The sequence below is a fragment of the Elgaria multicarinata genome, chromosome 5 (genome assembly GCF_023053635.1).
Source record: "Elgaria multicarinata webbii isolate HBS135686 ecotype San Diego chromosome 5, rElgMul1.1.pri, whole genome shotgun sequence".
Classification (NCBI taxonomy): domain Eukaryota; kingdom Metazoa; phylum Chordata; class Lepidosauria; order Squamata; family Anguidae; genus Elgaria; species Elgaria multicarinata.
In genome coordinates, this window is record NC_086175.1 from 20,122,957 (window position 1) to 20,132,959 (window position 10,003).

General features: G+C 42.3%; 1 protein-coding gene across 1 annotated transcript; it reads right to left on the bottom strand.

Annotated features, from left to right (window-relative positions):
- Positions 1 to 322: 322 nt before the first annotated feature.
- MZT1 (mitotic spindle organizing protein 1) lies at positions 323 to 9,509 on the bottom strand. The gene is made up of 3 exons (XM_063125999.1): positions 9,401 to 9,509; positions 5,092 to 5,237; positions 323 to 3,293 (listed from the first exon to the last, which is right to left on the bottom strand). Exons 1-3 carry the CDS (start codon positions 9,447 to 9,449, stop codon positions 3,270 to 3,272), a joined length of 219 nt encoding a protein of 72 aa, XP_062982069.1. The 5' UTR covers positions 9,450 to 9,509; the 3' UTR covers positions 323 to 3,269.
- Between the last annotated feature and the right edge of the window lie 494 nt (positions 9,510 to 10,003).

Below are 10,003 nucleotides of genomic sequence, written 5' to 3' on the forward strand. Positions count from 1 at the left end.
CAAGAAGGGAGGCAACCTGCTTATTTTGTCTTTACCTGGATAAGGTCACGGTCTCACTTGCAGATGTGTACCAGAGAAATTTCTGGTCAGCCCTATTTGCACACCGCGCCCCAAAGCCACTCAGCGCTGTGCTGGGCCAATTATCCAGAAATTTCTCAACTAGCCATGCTGTCACAACTACCTCATGGCTTTCCCTCCACTCTGAACCAAGGATGGGTATTCTTTGCTTCTACAGTTGCATTGCTCCAGCTAATTGTGTGGGCAGCACCTAATTGAGTCTGGTTGGGGAAGGGACGAGAACAAAGAGACACACGGGCATAACTGGGATAACAAATTGGCCACAACTTTATTGACTTACAGTGCCTTGCATAAGTATTCACACACATCCCTTTGACTTGTCCATATTTTGTTGTGTTACAAGCTGGAATTAAAACAGAATTAGTACTTCTTCTCACTGATCTACACAAAATAGTCCATAATGTCGAAGCTGGGAAAGGATCTACATGTTTTACAAAATGATTTACAAATACAAAACTGAGAGGTCTTGATTGCCTAAGTACTCATCCCCTGTGCAGTGACACCCCTAAATAAGCCCGGGTGCAACAAACTGCCTTCAGAAGTCGCATAACTAGTTGAATGGAATCCACCTGTGTGCAATTCAAGTGTCAGATCATCTCAGATAAAACAAACCTATTTCTGGAAGCCCCCCCGAGTTTGTTGGAGAGCACATCTAAACAAACAGTATCATAAAGACCAAGGAGCTATAGATGCAAGTCCAGGATAAAGTTCTGGAGATGCACCAATCAGGGTTGCATTATCAAAAATATCCCAAACTATGAACATCCCTGGGACACCATTAAATCCATTAAAATGGAAAGAATATGGCACAACCGCAACTCTGCCTAGAGAAAGCCTTCCACCAAAATTCAGTGACCAGGTAAGGAGGGCATTAGTCAGAGAAGCATCCAAGAGGCCAATGGTAACTCTGAAGGAGCTGAAGAGATTCACAACCGAGATGGGAGAAATTGTCCATGGGACAACTATCACCCGAACGCTCCACAAAGGTGGAGCAGCAAGAAGAAAACTATTGCTGAAAAAAATCCGTATCAAATCCCAATTGGATTTTGCCCAAAGGCATGTGGGAAAAGGGTCTATGGTCTGATGAGACTAAACTTGAACTTTTTGGCCTTAGCATAAAATGCTATTTGTAGCACAAAGCCAACAGTGCTCTTTGCCCTGAGAACACAATCCCAATGATGAAGCATGGTGGTGGTAGCATCACGTTATGGGAATGCTTGTCATCGGCACAGACTGGGAAGCTGGTCAAGATTGAGGGCAAGATGGATGTAGCCAAATACAGGGCAAATCTAGAACAAACCTGTTTCAGTCTGCAAGGGACCTGGAACTGTGGTGGAGGTTCAACTTTCAGCAGGACGATGATCCTGAACACACAGCTAAAATTACACTGGATTGGTATAAAAGGAAGAAACTGAATGCTTTGGAATGGTCCAGTCAAAGCCCAAACCTTAGTAAGAGAATTTGTGGCCAGACTTGAAAATTGTTGTTCACTAACAGTCCCCATCCAACCTGCAGAGCTTGAGCGATTTTGCCAAGAAAAATGGGCAAATAGTGCAGGATCCAGCTGCGCAAAGCTGGTGGAGATTTACCCCAAAAGACTTACAATTGTAATTGCTGCTAAAGGTGCTTCTACCAAATATTGGCTCAGGGGCAGAATACCAAGAAATACACAACAAAATGTGGACAAGTCAAAAGGGGGTACTTCCCAAATGTTAGAGCACAATGACTTAGACTTTATTAAGACAATGCTTAACACATCACCAGACAAATATCATGGATGTACAATGTGTTTATTTCTTATAAAAGCAGCATACCAATGCTCTTGAATCCTTAACAGCAAAATAAGTCATGTTTCTAGTACAAGTTCCAAGAACTGTATTGTGAAAATATTCTTTCTGTTAAAGAAAGCAAGGTTGTTTCCCTTCAGATATTACACATCCTGGAATATAAACTCAAATCTTGCTCCTTATTAACTGTAAAACACACACACACACACACACACACTGAGACTATCTTAATATCAGTATTGGCTACTTCCTAAATACTCAGAATACAAGCGGAATACAAAGGCCATTTGAAAAAGAAGAATGTAAAAAGTATAGAATGGAGAAAAAGAGAAAGCAGGCATATTTTATCACTGAACACATAAAAATGTTCTTGTGATGATCACTACCATTACAGTTCACACATTTTCTACCTCTGATTTATGTGCAATCTTCTCACTGTCATTAAATGAACATTCTGCTGTGAAACTGAAGGATCAAACTATCCCCATAAATAAAAATGTAATTTGATCTTCCATAACTAAAGTTTGATAACCTTTTCAAGGGACTTGGTATAATAATCTTCTATTATTGTTTGTAGCGCATGTATAAGAAAGATGACATAATGAGTCATACAAAGTATGATGCAGTCACAATTAAGCACTTTAAGTTACCATTAATTTCAGTGGAAGAAAGTTAAGAAGTGCTTAACTCTTCCACTGAAATCAAGGAGAGCGTTTAGCTATAGCTGGATGCTGCTCATATTTCACAACAGTGTTCCAGTTGTGAGCTCCTATACATACATGTAAGATATTGCACACATGCAATATGGATGTATATTTATATATATATATATTAATTTTTCTAAACAGCAGCTTCCTTTACAGTATAGTAAGTTGCTTTTCAAATTTAGTGAAACGGCAATGAAATTTTTAATTATAGGCTACGATTTATGCAATATAAGATAAATATCATTAAAATGTTATGCCAAGTTTTGTGTATAATTAAAAAGAAGTCCATCATAACTCAAGTCCTTCATTCAAAAGACAGTTTTGCAATGTATTATCTTTAAAATGTGCTGGCTTTACATCATATTGTTATGTCTGAGCATACGTTCAGTATATAAGAGTTATGAAATATCTGAAAAACAGCCAATAAAATTAAGTCTCAGATTTGTGATATACATAATTACAATTTCCAAAGCATCATATACAACAAAAACAAAAAAATAGCATGCATCAGTTAATAAGCATTTTAAAAATTATTTACATTATATTTCTTCTGCTTCAGTAAAGACTTTAGGAGTCTGTGGAAACCAATGCAACCGATAATAATGTCCTATGGTGCTAAACAACAGACAGTGTTCAAACCATCTGCTAGCCTCCCACGTCAAGTTTCATCTCAATGAAAAAATCTTCTCCCACAGAGTCAGCTTGTCATATTTTCAGCTGCCTAGGAAGAATAACTTAATTATAGTGGGTTCATTAAAAAAACAAAAACAAATTAAAGCTACTAACAACATCATGGATATTTATGATAGCCATTTCTACCTGTATAAGATGATTGAGTTGGTCTTTTCCCCCAGAGGCTGAAAGGATGACAGGGATGGGAGTCCTGGAGTCAGGGCAACAGAGCTACACTAAGCAGTTAATCACACATCTGCTTGTAGAGGTACCTTGGACTCAATCCACAAACTGCTCCTCAAACAAATGATCAGAACCGTAGCCCTATACTGGTGTTCATCCCCATCCCTGATAACTATTGAATGAGTGGAAGAGCCCTTGCTTGCCAGGTTGTCCTTGCACTGGGGAAGATGATGTGAAGCAGGGACTCTAATCTACATGTATAAGCACTCCATGTGATTTAGAAGTCTGATCACACAGACTTCTACATCAGGCAGGAAGCCTTATAAATTTAGAGCAAACTCTCTGCTTCAGAACTTCCCTCCCAATGTATGGCTAACAAACATAACTTTGTTCTTCTACAATGATAATAGTGTGGAAGACAGACATCTGAATAGGGCTTCTCAGATTCCTGAGAACCCTAACCCTGTTCCTCATTTTTAAAATAAAGCGTTATTTTACTGTATAATGTCTTCAGCCAAATTCTAAACAAAATAATGTCAACTGTTATGAATGTTGCAGTTATGGAGATTTCCATAAAACTTTGTAATACAGGATATATAAAATAAAATGTAAATGACAGATAATGCAGTATTATTGAAACATGAATTTTAAGAATGTTCTATTAAGGGTGAATCTTTATTCACATTTACCTAGGAGCAAGTTCCATTGAACTCAATGGGGCTTACTTCTAAGTAGGCATGTACAGGATCTTACTATTAGTCTGATCAACTTCTGCTGGGAAGTACTTCTTCCCAAGATACTTTTTTTGAGACAGACAGTATTATTCTACAATATAACTTAACTTTGAAATGTGAATCTTAACAAAGAGTGTAATCTAATGCATGTTTACTCAGAAGTAAATCCCAGTGTTCAATGGTGCTTACTCCCTAGTAAGTGTGCTTAGGACTGCAGCCTAATTTACTTTAAATGTGATTTGATATACCAATTATCTTTCATGGACGTAAGGTCCATTGTCTTATAGAGCTAGAAACAAATTCTAAGGCTGTAATCTCATGTATATGTTTGGAAATAAACTCCCACTGAACTGTGGCACTTACTTCTCGATAAGCATGCATAAGTTTGGGGTGTAAATTTAAAAGGAAGTTCTTTTTAATTGGATGATAGTATATTTGTCCGGCTGGACATCAGGAAAAACTTCCTGACTGTTAGAGCGGTATGACAATGGAATCAGTTACCTAGGGAGGTGGTGAGCTCTCCCACACTAGAGGCATTCAAGAGGCAGCTGGACAACCATCTGTCAGGGATGCTTTAGGGTGGATTCCTGCATTGAGCAGGGAGTTGGACTCGATGGCCTTATAGGCCCCTTCCAACTCTACTATTCTATGATTCTATGAAGGCCCTCAAAAATATTATGAATTAAATTCATGCATGTCCATACAAAAGAGATGCCTACTAGCTGCAGAAAAAGTGGCAGAGGAAAGAATCGCCCTCATATGAACGATAGCAGACAGTTAGTTACAAGTAGCTCAAAGACTCAGAAAATTGGCATTGTGGAAAGTAAGATAAATATGTGCAGTTTAAATGGGAAGATATTTTGGTATTGCTTATACTGCGATGTCCTGAAAGTTTTGAATGGATTCTGGTTTTCTATAATTTTGTCATACCTTTAAAGTTTCTGTAGCTTTGCGTAGCTCCTTAATTACAGCAGACAATGCCTCTGGGTTGATTCCTTGTTCACAAAGTCGTACACAAATAGAGAGGGTTTCCATATCTAAACCAGTGTTCAGTATTCTTGATATCTCAAGCAGAACTGGGAAAAAAACATTTTCACATTGAAGTTGGATGTCTGAGTTGGGCTACCAATAATTTCTTGTACACACAAATGTTCTTTTCAAATGCACATTCATAAAAAAATGAGATGGGTGAAAAATATCAGATACACCAATAAAATAGAAGTACCATAAGAAATGTCATAATGGTTGTTTCGTTTATTACATTTCTATAACGCCCAATAGACAAAGCTCTCTGGGCAATTTACAAGATTAAAAACCATTAAAAATACATTATACAAAGTTAAAACTATTTACAACCATATAAACAGACCGCACACACATAGGGTGCGTTTGGACGACATTTTAGTCCACAGAGTGTAAATAGCCCACTCCAAGGATGGCTATTCCCAGGGTGCCCTTGGGCAACATGGAAGTGCTGCTCTATGGAGCGGATTATTTCCACTCCCTTGAGTTGTCACCTCCCAACCCCCTAGGCCCTCCCCACTGAATGGCGCTGGTTGTCACTTACCTTACTGGGGCGCCACCATTCCATGGGGAGGAGCGGAGGGAGGAGAGATGCACCATGTGGTGCATCGTTGCCAAGCGACGGCCGCAGCGGATGAATCCTGTCTAGCGGAGAGATGGCTCTGCCAGCGCTTCTTTCTCCGGCAACCACGGTGCGTGTTTCGCAATGGCTGTCATCGGAGAAAGAAGACCCGGAGGAGCCATCTCTCCTCCTGACAGGAGCTGGGATTCATCTGCCACCACGGCTGTTGCTCCGGTAACAAGCACGCCGCCTCCCCTGTCATTGCCTGGGATTTGTGCTGCTCTTGCCTTGTGACTCTGTCGGCAGGGGAAATAGTCAACGGAGCCTGCCACACAACACAATAACCAACGGTTGTGTAGAAAAACAACTCTGCAAACTAACTGTTGGTTATTTTTTGAAAATAACCAACCATGGCATGGTTTTTGCCCAATAGATGATACAACAGTCAACGGTGGACTATTTAAGCAATGGTTGCTTAAATAGTACATGTCGTCCGAACTGAGCCATAGACAACATATAACTAAAACAATTTCAAACAATCAACAATAAGAGCCATCCAGGACCTGATAAATTGTTAAAATTCTATCCATTATATATATGGATAATTTCACTCTGCCTTATTTGGGGTTTAAGGCTGCATTAAGACACATATAGAGATGTACTCAGATGCCTCACATACTGGTAGCATTGTGAAATTACAGCAGTAGCAAGTAAATTCATTCTGTGCATGCTCAAAAGGACCTTTGTTGTTACACTGATTTTTGTACACTGTTTACTGTCATAACGGGGAAGTCCCTCAGCATATTATCAGCAGCACTCTACCTTTGCATTCATAGTTTGAAAAAAGACGCCAACTCCTTCACACAGCCATTCAACCATAGGTACCAGGTTTTTAAAAGGGGGAAATCCTGGCAGAGTTCACCCTGCTGATTTAAATGGGAGAGATTTAAGCCTCACTTCAAGCTTCCCCTATAGTCAATGGGGCTCAAAAAGCACCCCAAATTGGCAACCCTATCCTTTACATGTCAGGGAAGGTTCAAAACTCAGCACTGGAGAACTAAGAGCAGTCCACTCTTTCTTCGCCCTCTGGGCATGTGACCAAGGGCTACCTTCACCCCCTGCCTCCTAGCCAAAAAAGGAGCTGCTGTTCCAATGCTTGTTTTCCTCATCCCATTTTCCTTTTGTAGTGTGTCTATTAGACTATGAACCTTAGACATATTCAATGCTTAGAAAAAAATAAGCACTTTAAAAGTGTTTAAGTATGCCAGAGTGTAGCTTGGGAATACATGAAGCCTGAAAACATGATGCTTCTGAGAATGTGCAAAACTCCTCACTCCTTCCCCAGACCATAAAATTTATTTCAGGCATTTTTAAGGCTGTGTTTCCTACTAAAATGGCAGTTTACGAGAGGATCCCCTCACACGTTTGGTCTTTCGCTTAAGGCTTGAGATCAAATCAGGCTTAGATGGCTTCTAAAAAGCAAATCATGGAGGAAAGATGGCATCTTCATGTTCAGAAGCAGTATGCAGGCTTCTGAACAACAACCACTGGGGAAGAAACCAGAGCTGAGAGCCATTGGGGTGATCACTGCAGAACCCCCACACTCAGTGGCAGCACACTTCTGAATGCCAGTTGCAGGGGAGCAACAGCAGGAGAAAGTGATTGCCTTCAAGGCCACTGTAGAGCCTCCATATTAAAGAATATCTGCTCCTGGGGAGCAAGAACTTTTGGCTCCAAGGCCTGTATCAGGCCTTGTTTCCTACAAGGCCACTGTAGGAAACAATGAAGAGCCAGTGTGGTGTAGTGGCTAGAGTGTTGGACTGCCAGTTGGGAGATCTGGGTTCTAGCCCCCATTCGGCCATAGAAATCCACTGGGTGACTTTGGGCCAGTCACACTCTCAGCCCATCCTACCTCACAGGGTTGTTGCTGTAAGGATAAAGTGGAGAGGAGGATTATGTACGCCACCTTGGGTTCCTTGCAGGAAAAAAGGTGGGATATAAATGCAACAATATATAAAGAAGCGAACTAGTATCTCTGTCTTCTTCAATTGCTGCTTCACCAAGCAAGCAAGGTCTGGGCTCGTCCTTCCACTACAGCCAATTCCAGACAACTGCGCTGTGAGCAGCCGGGGAAGAAGTCACCCTTACCATCCGTTCAAATAGTCTCTTTGTACAATTTCAAGTTATCCCTTACGTCTCATGTCTTAAATTTAGATCGAAACTGAGGGCAGGGACCATCATGCTACTTATTTTTGTAAGCTACCCTGGGAGCGTTTTTGGCTAAAGGGCGAAGGATGAATCCTGCAAATGTAGGCTGACCATATGAAAAGGAGGACAGGGCTCCTGTATCTTTAACAATTGCATTGAAAAGGGAATTTCAGCAGGTGTCATTTGTACATATGGAGAACCTGGTGAAATTCCCTCTTCATCACCACAGCTAAAGCTGCAGGAGCTATACTAGAGTGACCAGATTTAAAAGAGGGCAGGGCACCTGCAACTTTAACTGTTGTGATGAAGAGGAAATTTCCCCAGGTTCCCCATATATACAAATGACACCTGCTGAAATTCCCTTTTCAATACAACTGTTAAAGATACAGGAGCCCTGTCCTCCTTTTCATATGGTCACACTAAAGTTACGGTTACACACATGCATGCAGCAGCTAATGATTTTTAAGCATCAGACTGGATTAAATGTGATTTAAGGGTTCAGTTCAGACAATACATTCCTCAGCGACCGTTTTAGAACTCCACAGTGGAGTTTTTACACCACCGTTGAGAAATGGGAATTTCAGCAGGTGTCATTTGTATATATGGAGAACCTGGTGAAATTTCCTCTTCATCACAAGTTAAAGCTGCAGGTGCCCTGCCCTCTTTTAAATCTGGTCACTCTAGTATAGCTCCTGCACCTTTAACTGCGGTGATGAAGAGGGAATTTCACCGGGTTCTCCATATGTACAAATGACACCTGCTGAAATTCCCTTTTCTATGCAACTGTTAAAGATACAGGAGCCCTGTCTAATGAATAAACAAATGAACAGGACAATGGACTAGATGGGTTGGGAGCAGTGTGGTGGGGTTGTGCTGTTAAGGAGAGCAATGCTAGAGCAGTTAAAAACAACAACGATGCCCTTGGGGATCATTAGCCAGATTTTTTTTGGGGGGGAGGGGGGTAGAGACTGGGAAATCTCCCTCAAGAGAACGGCCAGTGTGGCATAGTGGCTAGGGTGACCTTTTCATAGGGTTACCCTAATAGCGGCTAAAGTATCGGACGGGGAGTCGGGTCCCCACTCGGCCGTGGAAACTCACTGGGTGACTTTGGGCCAGTCACAGACTCTCTGCCGAACCCACCTCACAGGGTGGTTGTTGTTGTGAGGATAAAGCGGAGAGGAGGAAGGTTATGTACACCGCCTTGAGTTCCTTGCAGGAAAAAAGGCGGGATCTAAATGCAATAATAAATAAATAAAAATAAATGTCTGGATAAGGGATGGTGATCATTCTGAGGCATCGTTGGTGGTGGCGGGTGATGCCGGAGAGCCTCTTGCTGAGGGCTTCGCAGCCCCAGTGGGCCTCGCCTTTCCCCGCCCCTTTGAAAAGAAACTAGGGTGGGAGCAAGCGCAGCTGCTACTGCTACTACTGTCGCCGCCACAGCCTCACCTTCCATGGTCTCTCTCACGGCGTTTAAATTGGCTGCGGGGTTCGCCATGACGGAGACGGGCAAAACTCCTCTCACTGCGACTGGCGAAGCCCTATACCCCGGATGCAGAAGCCATCTTGTGCCTGCGCCCGCAGACATATGTGAGTTGCCCCTCCCTAAACTCTCGTCACCACGTTCGGTATCCCGTTGAACCGGCTCCTGCGCCCGTCACTAACGCCGGGCAGAGAGGACTCTCCCTTAGCCATGGACTGCGCTCCTCCCTCCCTTTCACACGGAAAAGCTCTAGGGCTTACGAAGGATCGTGGCCAATGGAGGCTTTCTGTCTGTGACCGGAAATACACATTATATCTCTACCCTTTTCTTATCTCTGTGTTTTCGCTGCCCTCCGCTATAAATGAGCTATTTATGTAGTGCGCATGTGCAAACGTTTATTCCCTCGTTCGCAGAGCTCGCTCTAAGCCCCGCCTTCTGGGCCCCTTTAACCAATGAAGGTGCGATTTGTTTTGAATGAGGCCCCGCCCCCTCTCAGATCCACCCACCGCCACCCAGTCCTTTTACTCTCACGAACCGGTCGGTAACAGGGCGATCGTTCAAATGGATAC

Coding starts and splice junctions, on each gene's coding strand:
- MZT1 (XM_063125999.1), bottom strand. CDS start 9,449: ATGGCGAACCCCGCAGCCAATTTAAACGCCGTGAGAGAGACCATGGAA. Junction 5,238..9,400: donor CGTGAGAGAGACCATGGAAG/GTGAGGCTGTGG, acceptor TTTTTTTCCCAG/TTCTGCTTGAGATATCAAGA. Junction 3,294..5,091: donor AAGCTACAGAAACTTTAAAG/GTATGACAAAAT, acceptor TATTCTTCCTAG/GCAGCTGAAAATATGACAAG.